This window comes from Phyllostomus discolor, chromosome 5 (genome assembly GCF_004126475.2).
Source record: "Phyllostomus discolor isolate MPI-MPIP mPhyDis1 chromosome 5, mPhyDis1.pri.v3, whole genome shotgun sequence".
In the NCBI taxonomy this organism is placed as follows: domain Eukaryota; kingdom Metazoa; phylum Chordata; class Mammalia; order Chiroptera; family Phyllostomidae; genus Phyllostomus; species Phyllostomus discolor.
In genome coordinates this window covers 46,112,688-46,132,077 of record NC_040907.2, presented here as the reverse complement: position 1 = coordinate 46,132,077, position 19,390 = coordinate 46,112,688, and the positions used below count along the sequence as shown (strand labels likewise).

At 38.1% G+C, this 19,390-nt stretch overlaps 1 protein-coding gene across 2 annotated transcripts in view; it reads right to left on the bottom strand.

The window, feature by feature from the left end:
- ALG6 (ALG6 alpha-1,3-glucosyltransferase) overlaps positions 1–12,629 on the bottom strand; it is a 38,525-nt gene extending 25,896 nt beyond the window's left edge. The window contains exons 1-4 of one of the 2 annotated variants that reach the window (XM_028512029.2): positions 12,504–12,629; positions 7,227–7,489; positions 3,881–3,965; positions 949–1,038 (exon numbers count right to left, since the gene is read on the bottom strand). In XM_028512029.2, coding sequence (XP_028367830.1) covers positions 949–1,038; positions 3,881–3,965; positions 7,227–7,308 — 257 coding nt within the window. In that variant the 5' untranslated portion in view covers positions 7,309–7,489; positions 12,504–12,629. The remainder of the gene's footprint in view (positions 1–948; positions 1,039–3,880; positions 3,966–7,226; positions 7,490–12,503) is intronic. The other variant, XM_036026213.1, reaches the window with a different exon arrangement.
- Between the last annotated feature and the right edge of the window lie 6,761 nt (positions 12,630–19,390).

Below are 19,390 nucleotides of genomic sequence, written 5' to 3'. Positions count from 1 at the left end.
TTTCAATTGCATTATGTTACCCTGAACACTGCAAAATATAACTGATTATCATGTAGTCTAACAACTCGTTTTTAGTCAAGGAAGCTAACTTTTACGAAACATGAAAGAGTAAAACAAATGAGTTCAGAAGATACTGTGGAGCTCCTCACATTTCTGCTCACACACCTCAAGTCTGAAATGAAACAGCACTACAGAGTAGAACTGTTTCTCCAACAAAGCAGAGTTCCTAATCATCTATAAACTACTCCATTGCTGTAAAAGAAGGGATTACAATCCCAATCTTAAATCACAAGTGAAACACTAGAGTAATTCTAGTTTTTAACTTTACAGGTTAGTCAGAATACCATTTGGACCCATATTTTTTCATTCACTTTGGGCCATTCCAGAAAAAAGAAGCACTCCTATGCACAACTAACCATATTAGTATATTTCTCAGTCACCCATGCATAATTGGTAACAACTCCACTAGATTTTCGCTTTTTCATTATTATTATTATTATTATTTTAATCCTTACCCGAGGCTATGTTTATTGATTTTACAGAGAGAGGAAGGGAGAGAGACAGAAACCTGGATGTGAGGGAGAAACATGGATCACTTGCCTCCCTCACGCACCCCAACCAGGGATCAGACCCGCACCTACGTAGGTGCCCTGACCAGGAATCCAGTCACAACCTTTCGGTGTATGGGATGACACTTCAATCAATTGAGCCACCCGGACAGGGCTAGATTTTTCCCCTTCCTTTCTAGTCTGTCCTCCAAAGGAATCATGCAAATATTCAAACTCAGATAGGTAACTTTTTACAACCCTATTGTAAATGTACAGTGCTTTACAAACCTTAATACAATGGTAGCTACAATCTCTCCTCTATCCAACAAAGCTGGGTCACACTGTTCCTTACTGTATCTGCTAAGGACATAAATACTTACATTAAGGAAGAAAAACTTACACATATGCACACAAAAGACTGTGATAAGCTGTAAGAGGTGGATAATCCAATCCCCAATACAGTAAATTGTTATCACTGCTGTTAAAGTACCTGGGGGGAAAAAAAAGAAAAAAACATCATGCCATTAATCAATAATCAGGACATAGGCTTATATCTAACATCTCATCTCATTTAATTTAATTAAAATGAAAAGATATGTTAGATGAGTTAAAAATTTCAACTGAACTTTCTTGTCTTTTCCCCTTCTAAAAATTTTTGTGAATTCATAATTAAAAGTTGTTATTGAGTACAATAACTAATTTATTATCTAAACCAACACACTCCTGAAAGTGAACGAGGAAGCTATCAATAATTAAACCGTAACAACAGACACAAACCAGGACTGTCCCAGACAAACCAGAACTTATCACTCAACTCTTACTACACTTAACCAATGACAAACACTTGTATAAAAGAAAATATGCAGCCCTGGCTGGTGTAGCTCAGTGGATTGAGCGCAGGCTGCAAACCAAAGTGTCGCAGGTTTGATTCCCAGTCAGGATACATGCCTGGGTTGCAGGCCATGACCCCCAGCAACCGCACACTGATGTTCCTCTCTCTCTCTCTCTCCCTCCCTTCCCTCTCTAAAAATAAATAAATAAAATCTTAAAAAAAAAAAGAAAATATGCAACAACAAAAAAATTGCTTCTTATAGTTTAACGAAAGAAACTATACAAAATCACAACCTTGAGAAGTAAAAAATGAATATCAAAGAACACAAAGATTCATTTATGGAAAGAGAAATACTTCATGAAACAGGTAGAAGACTTTGAAAAGAAGTCAACCAACATGGAATGATTCTGTGAATTAAGGAAGAAAACTAGGGCTAATGTTCATAAGTTAATGTGTTCCTCCAGATGGCCACAATGGAAAGAAACTATATACAATTACTTTGACTCAAGAAATAAAAATGAAATTTACATAAAATAGATTTCTTAATTATATCCATTATAACTAGTCAGCTTCTTCTACCCAATTTATTTTCTCAGTCATAAGAATTTACAGTATTAGAGATGAAACTATATAACTCACATAAAACCATTGTTCATAATAAGCCTATTTCAAATGGGTAACAATTTCTCATCACCACAATCTCTTACTTTGGGATTAAGAAAACTTTTAAAATTAGCATTCATCATGATTCAAAGTCCATTAATGTTCATTTTCTTAATGTCAGTCACATAAAATGCAGGTTTAAATGGAGGGTACTGGGATTAACAAAATGATCAAAGGGTGCTAGGCAGCAAAGAGATCTGGGCACAAGGTACTAAGAATGGCACTATCTGGTGGTGGGTGTCCACTGTGGCAGCAATGGCCATGTGAATAAATAATCCTGGATCCTATATCTGGCTGAGACCTGAAGCCAAGAGGCAGTGAATCCAAGAACCTCCATGTTCGTTGGAGCCCCTTTAGGCAGCCTGAATCAGGGAAACTGGGCCAGCCAACAGTGCAGACCAGAGGACCCGTCTCTCTAAACGGGGTTGCCAGAAGACAGGCACCAATTATGTTCTTTCCAAATTCATGTTACTACAGGGCACATCAGCATAAAGTTTTATTATACACAACTCGCAGAGAGAGCTGGCAAAGGATTGAGTGAAACCACGTAAAGCTGTTAAGTCACTTCCTGACACAAAGTAAGTGCAAAATAGTAGTTCTGATTGTTTGTCTCAAAACTATTGGATGTACATAGCAATAGAAAACCATAAAAAATTCAAGAATTACATTTTGATCACTACAATTTGATTTGGTTTTCAGCTTCTTATAAGGCAAAAGCTAGTTTTCATTTACTTTATCCTTGAGATCGACTGGAAATAACTAAAAAGAGGTGCTGACAGTAGGCTGTAAGCACACAAGGATATATACTAACAGTATACGCTAACAGAGAACTGGCTGCACTGGGAAGAAAAAAGGGTAGGGCTAACAACTATGCTCCCTATTCTTAGGGAAATGCATAAACAAGAAAAGAGAAATGATCGAAAAAGATACTTAAAAGTAAGTGTTCAAGTAAAGCTTCAAAATCTACCAGGGGAAACAAAATAACTAGTAGCAAGACAAAAATATTATGAATATACTAATAACCTGAACAGTGATGCTCACTGGTTAACTCAGTGTCTGGGGATCTAACCAAAGCAGTCAACAGAACAATATGAAGAGTCTGTACAGTCTTTAATAAAATAATCTACCAGGCATCCAATAAGGTCAAAAAATAATGTCCTCAATTATTATCAGAACATGTGCAATAAAAATGATACAAGTGTGAATTTCTGTGACAATATAACCACAGCTAGCATTTATTGAGAGCTTATTACATTGCGAACACTGGTCTGAGTGCTTTACATGTATCATTTTGTTCAATCCTCATAAGCACCCAGTGAAATAATGCATTCTATTATTTCCATTCTACAAGTGATAAAACTGTAGCAGAGAAAGTTAAATAACTGCCAAAGGTCACACTGCTCATATATAAAGAGTAGAGCCAGGATCTGGTCTGACTGTAGCACCTACAGTCTTCATCCCTCAGCTACTCCTTTTCTACATTTCATCCGTCTCTAACAGAGACACTGGGCGAAACCTCCAGAGGAAATATTTTTAGCCCACCAACTTCCACTCTTTATGTCCAGTAGAGCTTCTAAGGCACAGGGCATTCCATCATCAAAGTTCTAGTTCAGTACCGTATTCCAGCTGGTAACTGAGTAAACAGGTAACTTTCAGGAGTATGACATTAAAAATGGGCCTACAGTATGCAAGGTAACACGTGTGACGTCAGTCCACAGGGAGATGAGGACGTTCAAGATGAAAAAAGCAGTAGCATTATTTTCCTTTTAAATATCTTTAAATAATCTATTTTAATGGACTATGATAAACAAGAAAATCAAGTTAAAATTGTTCATACCACTGTTTGACTGGTAAATTAAAAGTAATTTCTTGCCAGTGTCTCTGAGCTTCATAATCACCAAACATAGGGGGTTTTCCAGCACCTAAGGTGAAAAGAAAAAAAAGCAAAACAACAATATACTCTAGTATATCAGATTTTTATTTCCTTGTGAAAATTTTCTAAATTATAGAGGTAGTATAGGTAAAGGAAAAGAACACATAAGTTTCCTAAAAACCTATATCCTTTTTAAATTCAGAAGATTTAAGTTGCTGATTATCCACCTTGAACAATTTGTGATGGTAGACCAGTTAATTACACCACAGCTACTTTGCCTGTATATTGGTTCTTGCCCCAAAACATCTTTGAGTTGCTGTCTGACAGTGAAATTCCAAGCCTCTATTCATGCTGCCTACTCCCTATTCACACATCTCTTCTATAAATTCATATCCAACTGCAGAAATCATCTTAAATTCCAAATTCTCCTTACAAATTAAAAACATATTGATCATTAATACTGACTTCTCAAAATACTTACATTTTCAGTCAGGTATATTTTGTCTCATGACTATACTATTTAGTTTCTAGGGTTTTCCAGAGCTCAAAGGAAACATATTGCTAGGCAGATAGTACATACTTTCATTAAAAACTTCCTTAATCAACTGAACGGGCAATGGGAGGAGAAACAACAATTTTTTAAAAAAGGTGAAATAATTCCCCATTTAATTAATTACTTTTTTGTACGTATAGTTTATAGGAGTGTATTTGTTCCCGTTTTTAGAAATACAATCACTGTGTACAGAGGAAAGGAATTGATTTTTATTTTTTGTTTGTTTTGTTTTTGTTTGTTTATTTTGGGTCCACTGGGATAATAAAAGTCAGAGAGGACTTTGAATCATTTCTGATACTTGAAAAAATCCGGCTTTCTAGATTTTCTGAAATTGCTCTAGACTGTGGTCAGATGTGGAAGAATTTATTACCATTCTCTCACAAATAGAAGAATGGATAATGACTCTCTTTAGGGTTGAGAAACAAGTTTCTATCCAGAGTCTGACCTACTTCAATAAATTCAGCTGACACTGCTATGAAATTAGTAGTTAAGTTTTTAAAACTGCTCAAGTGCCCTTAAAGCGACCCAGAAAGACAACCCAACGGTACCTATGAGAGCTTCACTAGGGAAGGGCAAGCAGAATTCCTCCCACTGTGATTAATTCTACAAATTTATTTACATGGGATTCAGAAGTGCATAAAGTAAACACACTAATGTGTCTACAAAGCTTCAATTTTGTCTCTTTCTCAGGAAAATGGGCTTAAGCACCACTTAAATATTCATTTTGTCAACTGCTGAATTACTCAAAATGTTGTTAGAATTAAAAAAAACAAGTAGTTTCTTTGAAAACAATACCCACTCCTTGCCTTTACATTGAAAATTTAAACATTCTAAGGGAGGGAAAACTGGCTAAAATTTTCCAGAATAAAATCCCCCTTTTACATGTTCCTGGTGAGTAAGAAGAAACATTACAGCTCTGGCTATCGTGGTTCAGTGGATTGAGCTCCAGCGTGTGAACAGAAAGGTCACTAGTTAGATTCCCAGTCAGGGCACATGCCTGGGTTTTGAGCCAGGTTCCCAGGTGGGGGTGTGCAAGAGGGAACTGATCGATGTTTCTCTCCCTCTCTCTCTCCCTTCCCCTCTGTCTAAAAATAAATAAAGTCTTTATAAAAAAGTAGAAGAAACATTACAAATGGCAATAGGTAAGGTGAGAGAAATTAACCAACTAAACAGAATGCAGATATACTTTAACAATAATTAACAATAATTTTGCAAGAAAAAAAAAAAGATTCCCCATGACTTTCTCCTCCTGAATGGCCAAATAGAGCTTTGGAGGAGGGGATAAAAAATTATTAAAATTGGTTCAAGTGTTGCTGTTTGCTCTCAAATCAGTGGTAGCACTTTGGATCAAGTATAGAGAAATTGTGAATCTCTGCAAGATAAGCAATCAATACTAAAATCGGAATTTGTTTCCTCCCCTGGCTTGTTTAAAAGCAACAAGCAATATTTATTCAATATGTTTAGGTCTATAAAAACTAATTATATAAGTAGCATGTATATTTATGCCCCTTATATATACATAAATATATGTTTAAAAAATGCACCCAAAGGTTGTGGATTCAATTCCCAGTAAGAGCACATACTTAGGTTGTGGGTTTGATCCCTAGTCCGGGCATGCATGGGAGGCAACTGATTGATGTTTCTCTCTCACACATCAATGTTTCTCTCCCTCCCCACCTCTCTCCCTAAAAAAAAATCAGTGAGTTTTTTTAAACTTTAAAGCAAACTAAAATAAACATAACAAAAACAAAGTATACTCCCAAAAGTATTATATTTAATAAAGGAAAAAAATTTTAGTGGAATCACACATGTTATATTTATTCATTAATTCTCCCAGCCTCCATGACACATAAGTTCTTCACATGTAAATGCTAAGTCACTACCTACAAAAAATGTCTATCAATATTCTACTAATGTATAAGAGCTACACTTTTCTTACACAGTAATCCAAAAGTAATCTTATTCTGTTGACTGTCCTATGGGGCAATTCAAGAGCACAGATGCTAAAATGTGGCAATATACTTTTTAAAAAAAAGATAAACTTGGTTTTCCCTGCTATCCAAAAGTAGAGCATTCCTATGAAAAGTTTCATAAACTGAAATGACATAAAGCAAACAGAATCTCCCACTTTCCAAAAGTTCGTCTTACCCCATTTTTACAAAAGACCTACATTAGTACAGTAAACAGGGTAAACAGATTTTTTTGTAAAAGTAAAAATCTTCACATTTCTTTCAAATAACAAAAACATGTACTAATGTACAAATAGGGTTATTTTAGTAATGCAAGGTTGGTTCAATGCTACAAAGAACAAAAATATACTTAGTCATGAATTAAAGGCACCCATTAAAATTAGGAACAAGATAAAGATGCCTGAATCACTACTTCTATTCAAAACTGTAATAAGGTACTAGCAGTAAAAAAAAAAAACATTAAGAAAAGAAATTAAAAACATAAGTAGTAGAAAGTAAGAAATAAAACTCTTTTGCCCTGACTGGTGTAGCTCAGTGGGGTGGGCATCCGCTGCAAACTTAAAGGTCGCTGGTTCAATTCCCAGTCAGGGCACATACCTGGGTTGCAGGCCAGATCCCCAGTGAGGGCCATGTGAAAGGCAACCACACATTGCTGTTTCTCACTCTCCCTCTCTTTCTCCCTCCCTTCTCCTCTGACTAAAAATAAATAAATATTTTTAAAAAACAAATAAACAAAAACTATCCAAAGGAGTATTTACCAATCTTTTAAACAGTAAAAATGTGTTACCTGAATAAGAATTAAGAGAAACTGTCCACCGTACTGTCAGTCCTATCAAGACCACAGTTGTCATCAAGTACCATTTCTCCATGTTTCTTCAAACACAGGGAGGAAAAAACAGGGCCAGAGCCAGGATACTTTCAACATGCAGTCAGTCACTTCTTCTCTTGGTCACAGAATGTTGCCAGTTCTTTGGAATTAGGATTTTAAGTGATGCTTTGCTTCCAAAGAGTTAAATAGTGATTTTTTTTAAATGTCTATGAAGAAGTAGCCTGCAGGGGGGAAGAAGAAGAGGATATCAAGATTTAGCTGAGCATAGTACTTATAACAACAAACCCATTAAACCAAGTAGAAAGGTGGGGAACTGGGGGGCCCTGAGGAAAGGGGGTGGTTTTGAATCCCTTATTCCTAGGTCCTCAACAGACAACTCTCCCTGTTAAATGGGACTCAGTGTATCTAAAGATGGAGGAAGGATCTGCTCTTAAGAGCGAGTATTTCTGAGTGTAGAAAAACAAGAGTGACATGTAGATAGTAGATCGCTCAGTTCTATCCAGAACACATTCATCTACAGGTAAAAATGAGACCACAAAGGTAAACAAAGGGGTGATTTATCTTTGGAACAGGAATAAAGAGGAATTTTATCTTTCTATTCACTTGAGAAAGTCTTCCACTGAAGTAATTTATGGAGTTTGATTTTTTACTTCTTTCCTTCCAAAACATACTCGCACTAACTACACCAACTTCCCGTCTTAGAGAATAAGCCTTTGCAAGAACCAGTAAGAATAGCCCCAACTCTTAAAAAACAAAATACAAAAAGCAGTAAAATGCAATTAACCACTTACATATTTCTTTTTCTTTTTTTTACTTTTTCCCCATGGGGGTTTTGAAATTAGAGAGCTTTGAAAACTCGTGGGACAGTGCACATAGGTCATTAAAACATTTTCACCTATGTTCAAACTGATTTTCAAAACCCACCCCAGCTCCCTGAGAAAAGTTGGAACAAATTCCTTTTGCCTGTAAAAATTCTGGCTCTTCTTCAAAGTTCAGTTTAACTTCAATGTCCTCAGTAAAGACTTCCCTGATCACTCCCAAAGCCTTCTCCCCCACTTCTGAACATCTCCAGTCAACACATCTATACCATTCATAGTAAAAAGAATACTTCCAATCCATAAATTAGGATCTAAAAACAAAAATAAACAAACAAAAAACTATGAGGCCATTTTAACCATAAGACATAGTTTTTAAATATATTTTAAAAATACAATTAAATCAACTGAAAATTTAGGGGAAATTAGCATATTCCATCAATAGCTGGGCAAAAGTTATTTTCTTACTCTAGAACTAATGAAGTCTAGCACCTCAGTCAGGAAGAATGATACATAGTGTTTAGTAAACTATGTAACTATATCACTCATATTTGGGCTATGTAAATCCCCTCTTTCTTTCCTTCTACTGCATCCATTTTTTATCATTTTACTGTTCACTAGAACTTTTATCACAGAGGCAAAGTAAGAGAAAAAATCAAAATTAAATCAGTCTTTGATGTTGATTCTGGGTTTGACAAGGTTAAACGTCATTACAAGCTATTCAAATTCTTTTAGTCTAACTCAAAAAATGCTTTTTATCAACATTCTCCACTATATACTCCAAAACTGCAATACGCCACTCTACTTTTTGCTTAGACATCACATTTATTGACTTTAGAAATGCTGATTCCTGGATTTGAACATATAGCTTAACAAATATTCTGTCTTGGAAATTTAAATCACTAATATGACCAATTTAAATAAATTATCCACAGCCCCAGGTAATCATATTTAAGTGCTTCCCCATGAAGCAATGAACTACCAATAACACTTAATAATCACAATGAACTTAAAGAACATAACGCTTAACTAATATCATGCTGATCGAGTTTGTTAATCAAACAATGATGGAAGGGATAGCTAACTGATGTACTAAAGAATCATAATCAAAGAGATATGGACAACATGTATGATGAACCAAATCTAACTCCAGAAATCATGACAGGGATAAATTAAAATAAATTCAAAAGTCCTGCATTTGTCTTGGCCAGTGGACTTCTGAGTGTTGGGAGTGTGCTATATTAATGGCAGGGTGTTCGCTAACACCAGCAGAGCTTCTATGACTAGAGTTTGATGGTGCTCTCTGCCACATTCAGCTGTTAAAAAAAAGTCCTGCACTTAAATGTGAAATAACAAACCACAAAACTCAACTGCATGTGAAGTGAAAGGGAGGCAACAGATAATAGATGATTAATTATCAGTTCTGTATGGACCCAGAACTGATAACCAATGTTACAGGTATTTTGATTAATCATTAGGAAATCTTTTCTAACAATTAGAGTTGTCCACCCCAGCTGGGTAGAGCTCATTCAGCTAGAACATGTATCAACACCAAGGTTGTGGGTTCAATTCCTAGTCAGGGTACATAGAAGAAGCAACCAATGATCCATAAATAAGCGCAACAACAAATCAATGTCTGCCTCTCTCTCACACCTATCCCTCCCTTTCTCTCTCTCAAATCAATAAATTAAAAAAAAAATAAATACAGCCATCCAAACATGAAATGAGCTTCTTGAGTTCCTTTTTAACAGTTTCAAACATAAGCTGAGCAACTAATTGACAAGAATATTTTTAGTGTAGAATAAATGACTAATTTATAAAGTGCCTTCTAAATTGATTCTGGAAGCATATTGTGTCTGAATTAATATAAATCCTGATAATACGCAAGAAGATCTGGTCTCTGAACATGTTAATTCCCAATAGTTGTCCAACACTGTCACATTTATAGGGTTTTTTGATGAGTACAATGGATAGGCCTTCCCGTCCTCCACAAGTGGCTCATGTTAGAAACTGAAAGATATCAAAAACATCTCTTCCTGACATCTATTACACTTAGAATAAAACCCAAATACCACCCCGGCTGGCATAGCTCAGTGGATTGAGTGCGGGCTTCAAACCAAAGTGTCGCAGGTTCGATTCCCAGTCAGGGTACATGCCTGGGTTGCAGGCCATGACCCCCAGCAACCGCACATTGATGTGTGTGTGTGTCTCTCTCTCTCTCCCTCCCTTCCCTCTCTAAAAATAAATAAAATCTAAAACAAAACAAAAACCCAAATATCCCAGCTACATAAGACCCTCTATGATCTGACCCCTACCTGCCTCTTCCACTTTCCCACAACTACTTCCTCTCTAGATCCTGTCAGGTTCATTCACATCTCAGTGCCTTTCCACTTCTATTTATTCCCTCTGCTTGGAACACTCTTAACACAACTCACTGCTCAGTCTTTGCCCCTTCATGTTATACCTCAGTCCTTCTCTCAGAAGATCACCCCTGACCACCCCACAAAGGTTTCCAGCTCTTACTGTTTGTACCATTACCTTCTTTAATTTTCTTACTAATTCTTTTCAGCATCAGAAATTATATTTTTACACAACATGAAACAATCTCACAAACATAATTCTAAGAAAAGCTAGACACCATAAAATAGATTTGGTTCCACTTATGAAGGCCTCTTAAAGAGGCAAAACTAATCTGTGGAGGTAGAAATCAGGAAAGAGACTATTAGGAGAAAATGCTATGAACATTGTTTTTTGACTTGAGTGGTGAATAAAAGATGTGCTTATGATAAATCAACAAGTTACAACTTATGATCTGTGTACAGTATTATCTTGTACATGTTATACCCCAATAAAAAGGTATACAAGGAAATTACTTTTTTTTTCTTGTCAACTAGAATATAAATATGCTCCATGCAAACAGGGAGGGATCCTCCTGTCCCGGTTGTTGCTTTGTTCTCTGCACTTATAAAAAGGTTGACAGAAAGCAGGTACTCACAAAGTACAGGCTGACACCACCCCCACCCCCACCCCCACCGACTCACCATGGTTCAATTTAGGATTTTCTTTTTTTTTCTTTTTAACATTTTATTTATAGAGAGGAGAAGGGAGGGAGAAAGACAGGGAAAGAAACATCAATGTGCGAGAGATATGTGAATAGATCGCCTCTCCAACGCCCCCTAACTGGGGACACAGCCTGAAACCCAGGCATGTGCTTCGAACTGACGACCTTTGGGTTGGCAGGCCGGCACTCAATCCACTGAGTCACAACAGCCAGGGCTTGATTTAGGATTTTCAACACTACCACAGTGAGCATCCTATATGCATTCAGTAGAAAACATACTGGAATTTTGAATTTCTATCTTTTCCTGGTCTAGTGACATGCTCGCTCCACGATTCTCCTAAAGCTGGGCAGCAACAGCCAGCCCACCTGCAGCTCCCTGTGAGCCAAAACATAACAAAGGCAATCGACCCATGCTCCACAGTGCACTACTGTATTGCCGGCGTCTTTTGGATTGAGTTTTCACATCCCGTGCGTCTACAAAACCACCTCTATGTCTCTTGCTTCTGGTGAGAAGGGGAAGACAATTACTCTTGAGATGAAACTCAACATTAATTGTCCAACTTTAGCCTAATATAAGTGTTCTGAGCAAGTTTAAGGTAGGCTAGGCTATCACGTTGGGTGGTTAGGGCGTATTAAACGTATTTCAATTTAAGATGGGTTTAACGTTGGGTGTATCTGGATTTAACCTCATCCTGTAGAAGGAGGGCCTGTATTTGCTAGTGATCGTCACGCGTGAAATGGGAAGGTACCTGGTTTTACTGAGTCCTTAATGGTTAAAGACATTATGTGAGACTCTTCTTGTACAGTAAAAGGGGTTCTTTGTTAACTTTCCATCTGTAAAGCAAAATACAGTAACTTCTGTCTTTCGAACCCATCCACAGAGCCAGGAAGTTGCCCCGCTGGCGGCTGAGCGTTCAGTCCTGCTTAGCCTGGACAGCGCGTCTCGACGTAAGAAAAGCCGGCCGTCCACTTCCCAGGGCCGAATCTGTTCCTGTTAGTCTGAAAGCTCCTTCCCCCAAGGTGGACACACCACCCAGGTGACACATCTCGCAAAAGGAACACCCCACCCTCCGGCGCCACCCCCTCCACCTTTCTCCAGCGGACCAGACCCTCAGAAACAGGGGACCAAGCCGCTCTAGCGAAGGAGCCCCACTATCCTATCACCGCTTCCCCACCCCACGCTCAAGGGAGCGGCAAGCTGGGTTAGGGAAGCCAGGACGCTGTCTTTCTCAGTGAAAAGCAGCTAGGAGCCGAGTGGCCAGCGGCGCGCAATTCGGCGCAGAGTAGCGACGTGTCGCGAGTCCCTAGTCCCTCCCCACCGTAACCAGGCGGTCCGGAACCCCAGGCCAGGATCCTTACCCCGCCGCCTGCTGCAAGTTGAGACTCGCGCCTGCAGCGGGATCCTAGAGAGCGCCTGCGCGCTCGCCCCCGTGGCGCATTGCCCCTAAGGTCTTCCGTCTCCGCCTGCTCGCTCCGGTCGGTGCTCCCGGCCCCGGCGCGGGAGCGAGCCCGTTCAGCGTGAGGGGAGGGGCGGGGAAAAGACTAGGAGGAGGTGGCGGACTTAAGAGGCGTGGAACGAGGGGCTGGAACCCGAGAGGCCTGCGATCCCGGGTTACGCTTGGGGCAGGTGGAAAGCCCCTTGCTCTTCTTTCCTGGGATCTCGGCCAAGGCCTGCTGCTTAGTCCACGAATTCCTGCCAGGGGCGCGTCCTGGCTCGCTTCACAGAGGGGAGAGCCCTTAGCTGGTTCTCATCACCAGGCAGTAGGTCTTCTGGGCCTGTTTCCTCGAGAAATGAAAAAGCCAACCTGCATCACTTTCTTCAAGTTACCTGCTTGTGAAGAAGAATGTATTAAGGCAAGGAAGGCACTTCATGTAAAAAACGTTATCGGACGTCCGACCATTTTCGAGAACCTGAGGGTTACGCAAAAAAACAGCCCCGTCCTCCAGTAGCCACTGCACGTTCCTCATCAAGCAGCTTTTCCTAACCGCCTGTCTGCCAAAAACAACTACATTTCCTCCTTGTTCAGAGAGTGGTCTCATTCCTCCCTTCTGAATCCTGCCATTCTGCATAAGAACACCCTTCTAATTTGTAATCCGTCAGTATCAGCAAACATCTGGCTCTGGCTTTATACTGTGCAGGTCCGAACAACTCTGGATCTTGTTTTTTTCACTGTGAAATGAGTGAGTGGGACTAGGTAAACTTCCAGATATAAAGTTTTGTCCTATATTTAAAAGACCATCGGCACTGGAAATATGAACAAATACGGCCAAGGCTCTGCCCTCAAGATCTTTAATTCTTTTTGAAAAGACATTTTCATAAAAGTATAGAAAGCAACAGAAGGGAGCATATGCTAAAAGCAGGTTATTGGTATATGCGTTAAGCACTGTAGGAGTTCAGAGAAAAGGGTTGACTGTAAAATAAAACTGTCAGGAAATGCTCTCCCTGAAGGAGTCGGCTGAGCTTTGAAGGAAAGCCTGGGCTTACATGAGCCAAGAGGATGGGAATGGGACTTTAGACAAAGGGAATGGTTAAAGCCAAATTGGTGGCAGCTGAAAAGTGCAGAACATTTCCTCCAGTTTACATGGTAGGTGATGAAGCTGCAAAGGAATAATTATGGAGAGCCTTGAATACCAGGCTGTGGTGTTCGGAATGTATTCAATGGTCAGTAAGAGGCCATTAAATTACTTTTAGCCTGGAGTGAAGTGCATAGTAAAGTGTTCGGGAAAATTTAAGGCGATTATGGATAAGATGAATCAGAGGAAGAGTAAAAATCATTATAGTAGTCCCTGTCTGATTAGACAAAAGCCTGGACTGAGATGGCAATGGAAGAAGAAGAATGTACAAGTCTTGGTAACATACTAGATATGTAGAAAAAGTGAAACAAAAGAGGGAAAAATCAAGGAGGGTTCCCAAAATTTCAAGTCTGAATTACTCTAAATCTGAAAGACTTAGGGAATCCTAGAGGAGAAGCTGGCTTGGAAGGAAAGATACGCATTGTATGCATTTTGAGGTGACATCAAGACTACCAAGTACTAATATTCAGGCACCAGTTATGAGTCAGACACTAGCAAGGAAGTTGGGACTTAAGATAGAGATATGAAAAGTCTTTCATTGGGGAAGAATGAGAGATACAATATAGTAGCAGAATAGACAAGCATACTTTAGTAAACACGTGTTTAAGGTGAGGAGGAAAAAAGGCAAGTTGATGAAGAATATTAAATGATTACAATTGTAGGGAAAAATCCAGTACATTGCAAGATTTAATCATCTTGTGAACAAGAACCATGTTTGGCATGCCAAAAATCACATTTTATTGAATCTACTTGGCTCCACCAATAGTAAGAGGCATCAGTATTTTATGTACCACTAAGAAAGAAAATAGTAAGTTATCATTTAAACTAGTTATGATTATAAAACATATAAATTTCTATAATATAGAAATATTAATATGTGAAAAATATACAACTTCACATGATGAAAGTTGATATCAATCTCTCCTTTCTGGCACAATGTTAGTGCTTAAAATGTTCATTGTACCCTTAAAATGTGCCCTGGCTGGTGTAGCTCAGTGGATTGAGCGTAGGCCTGAGAACCAAAGGATTGCCACCCTTAAAATGTGCCCTGGCTGGTGTAGCTCAGTGGATTGAGCGTAGGCCTGAGAACCAAAGGATTGCCGGTTCAATTCCCAGTCAGGGTACATGCCTGGGTTGTGGTTCAGGTCCCCAGTGAGGGGCATGTGAGAGGCAACCACACATTGATATTTCTCTCCCTCTCTTTCTCCTTCCCTTCCCCTCTCTCTAAAAAGTAAATAACTAAACATAAAATAAAATAAAATAAACAAAATTTCATTGAATAAAAAATAGAGGGGATTTCAAAATCTATAATTCATAGCTGAACATCCCCACCTCTGCATCTATATACCTACTCCTGCTCTTTTCTTCCAGTAGGTACTATCACCTCTGAATGTCCAGTGCCTATCCATAACACATACTCAGGAAATACATTTTGAATGAGGTCATTAGGGTAGGCCCTAATCCAATATGACTAATAACCTTATAAGAAAAAGACATTTGTACACAGACATGCCCATGCACAGAAGAAAGACCATATGAAGAAACGGAGAAGATAGCTGCCTTCAAGCCCAGGAAAGAGGTCTCAGAAGAACCCAACCTTGTCCATATCTTGAGCTCAGACTTCTAACCTCCAGATGTGTGAGAATATAAATTTCTATTGTTTAAGCCACCCAGGTACTTTGTATGACAGCCCTAACAAATGTGTACCTTATCAAAGATATGTACTTACTATCAATAAATACATAATGTGTTAGTCACACTTCCTCATGCAAATCATAATTTTATGATAGTTTCTAGTCTCTTCCCATTTGCACCCCCTAATAGAATACACCTTTTTCTATATCAGGCCCAGGGCTCCCCTGATTCTAGGTGAAAAACCATTAATCTGATTATAGCTGTTTGAAATAGAATCCCCTTTCCTGTCTGTACATCTTCATCAATTGATCCCTGTATGTCATTTTCCATTCTTCTGAAATCTCCCAAGTTTCATCATACCCTTGCCCTGACCAGAGATTACATCTATCCTTTAAGTAGCATAGACTTAGAGTTAACCTCAATGTTTCCAAGTTTCAATATAACCATTAACAAAACAGTAGTCTCTTTTATATACTAAAGTCTTTCATATCCAATTTACTTGATCCTCACAATAACACAGAGAATGAATGATGGAGAAGGCATTATCCCCTTCTGATAGACAAAAAAAGTTGAGTGCAGTATTTCCCAAAGTATATCCCACAGAATGAACTTTCATTCAGTGAAAGAACTATTGAAAAAAAAAGTATGAGGACAGTCTCTAAATGCAGAGACAAGTTTGAAAACAATGTATTCCACAAATCAAAAAAGGATTTCTTAGCCCTGGCTGGCGTAGCTCAGTGGATTGAGCTCAGGCTGCGAACCAAAGTGTCGCAGTTTCGATTCCCAGTCAGGGTACATGCCTGGGTTGCAGGCCATGACTCCCAGCAACCGCACATTGATGTTTTTCTCTCTCTCTCTTTCTCGTTCCCTTCCCTCTCTAAAAATAAATAAATAAAATCTTTAAACAAATATCTTTAAAAAAAAGGATTTCTTACTCCAGATTTTCTTAGCACCTTTTATATGTTACATACATCATGATTGTCCAAGAGAATGTGGTTCCTTGAACAGCACAGGTTTGAACTTTGTGGGTCCACTTATATGTGGACTTTTTTCCAATAAATATCTGTGCTGGTTTTGATCTGTGATTGGGAGTCTGTGGACACGAAGACCCAACTGTATGCATTGATCTATGCCGTTTTATATAGGAGACTTGTGCATCCTGGGATTTTAGTGTCCACGGGGGTGGGGAGTCCTGGAACCAATTCTCTGTGGGTACTGAGGGATAACTGAATTTTGGGAGAGTCAAAAGTTATGTGCAGATTTTAACTGTCAGGAGCTGGGTGCCCCTACCCCCAAAGTTGTTCAAGAATCAACCGTATAGAATTTTCAGGCTCAGTTAACCATGCAATCTTGTCCCCACATGCTATCTCACCTCCAACTTCCCATTCTGTGGAGTGGTCCCTGAAACACTGTTGGAAATGCTGTTTGGAAACATTGTGTGATTTCCCTTAAGAGATACAGCAAATAAATGTCAGCATTATGATTAAACACAGACTTTAGTTACTTTCATTCATTTTCAGGTCTATATAAAAAAATTCAAAAGTGCAGAAATTGCACACAAAAGGACAAAACATTTGCATGATAACTTGTTAGTATGACTATGAATTTTTTAAATTGGTTATAAAAGAAAATTAAATGAAAAAAAAATCCCTAAAAATCAGAAATAAAATGAAACAAAAGAACTTAAGTGTATATCCCGTTGGTGGCTCAATACACAAAGAATAACTATTCCAAGCAATTTTAAAACAGTAATTTGATGGTACATCCCTAATAGGATATACCCTAAAAAATCTGTTTAAAAATGAAGAAAATAATTGTTAGAATCACATTATTCATGTCAGAATTAGTATTGCTGTTCTAAGACTACACTGTGTGTAAAATGAGATAAAGAAAATAAAGTTTTAAGTGATATTCAAATTCTATCATCTCTGGTGTTTTGATACAAGAATTCTTGGTATGGGAAAAATGAGTTAAAGGTATAAGAGGAGTTAAATATCAGTATGAACTGTTTTTATTTTATTGAATTATTGAAAGGAAGACAGAAATAGAAGAGGAAGTGAGGAAGAGACGAAGGAAAAAAAGGGAGGAAGGGAGGGAGAAAAGTGGGAGGGAATAAAAAGAAAACGTATTTCCTAGCTCTTTTTACTGAAAGAACTAAAAACAAAGACCAATTTAACAATGAGCATCTTTAGTGGACAGATTGTGGTCTTGAAGCACTATTCCTATTAAAAAGAACCAGGAATCCTTGTAGAAATAGCTAATTACAGGTTGGAAAACAAATGTACAAAAATAAATCTGGCCCTGGCTGGCGTGGCTCAGTGGATTGAGTGCCAGCCTGTGAAGCAAGGGGTTGCCAGTTCAACTCCCAGTCAGGGCACATGCCTGGGTTATGGGCCAGGTCCCCAGTGTGGGGCGTGTGAGAGGCAACCATACATTAATGTTTCTCTCCTTCTCTTTCTCCCTCCCTTCCTCTCTAAAATAAATAAATAAAATCTTAAAAAATAATAAATCTGGAACAATTTGTTATATCAGATATCAAGGAAACTATCAAAGACCTCTAGGGTCAATATCAAAAAGACTCAGGAGCCAATTTGAAGACACTCCCACCGGCCATAGATAGGACACATTGAGCATCAGTAAGCATAAGAACTATGGTGAATTGAAACACATCAAATGTGAATTGACTGCTGAATCGTCTGTTGAATTCTTGAGCTCATACTGATACTTCAAAAAAAGAAAAACTCACCAATGGAGGAAGCTAGTAAACCACTCTTTATTTTGCAATCTGGTAAATAAAGAAAAAGAAATCAAACAGCCATTCTGCCTTTGTTATATAAATCATTCCACTAGGTAGCCAAATGTAGTTGATACAGGAAAGATTCTCTACAGAGTATTTCAGCTTCCCTTCTCTTCCCAATCCCCCCCATCCTCCCTCTTTGCCTTACCTTTCCTCTCCTCTTTTACACACACTAACGTACACCTGCAGCCCCTTGATTTCAAACCACCAAACAGCCTTGTTTATAGATGACAGAAATTGCTTTTGAGACCTCAAAAACCAACCTCCTATTTGAATGGGACCAAAGTGAAATCAACCTAAATTGCATTGTTATCTGCTGTGAATAAAGTGATTTAAAGGTCTTTATTGCCCTGGCTGGTGTAGCTCAGTGGATTGAGCGCGGGCTGGGAACCAAAGTGTCCCAGGTTCGATTCCCAGCCAGGGTACATGCCTGGGTTGCAGGCCATAACCCCCAGCAACTGCACATTGATGTTTCTCTCTCTCTGTGTCTATCTCCCTTTCCTCTCTAAAAATAAATAAATAAAATCTTTAAAAAAAAAAAGGTCTTTATTGCTTAAATAAAGCCAATCAAGTTAATTTGTAATTACCTATGGATATATTTATTTATTCAACAAATATTTATTGAGTAAATAACCTGTCCTTGAAGAGTTTATAGACTAACATTATATTGCAGCTCAGGAGAATATAAATCATTGTTATTTTTACTGTCAGTTTCTGATGATACCACTTGGAATTATTTCTATACAAATACAGATTTTACAAATGTAACTATATATATAATATACATATAAAAATAATTTTGTCAATATGGATAATAAAAGAACTAATACATGTTCCTCCCACATAGTTCAAACAGTGTTAGTGTAACAGAATCTAGGAACAATTCTTAGAACATACACTCGTATTTTTATATCTTTATTTCTAGATTCAAATAAAACAGAAAATATAAGTCTACAAAGTTCCACAGATATAATTTGGTGTGAAAGTCTACATTTTATAAAATCATAAGATTTTTAAAAACTCTTATTTTTAAATGTTATTAAAACACAGGGTGGTGCTTATATCTTTACTGATAAAAAGAGTTCTTTAATATGCCAATATAATATACTCATTGGTTCGTGGTCCCCAAACCTCCAAGGAGTATTACAAATCTCATCTCTCTCAGCCCAGGATTTTGAATTTAAATCTAAATATATAATATATGATATGACTTGCTCTACATATTTTGAAGAATTATGAA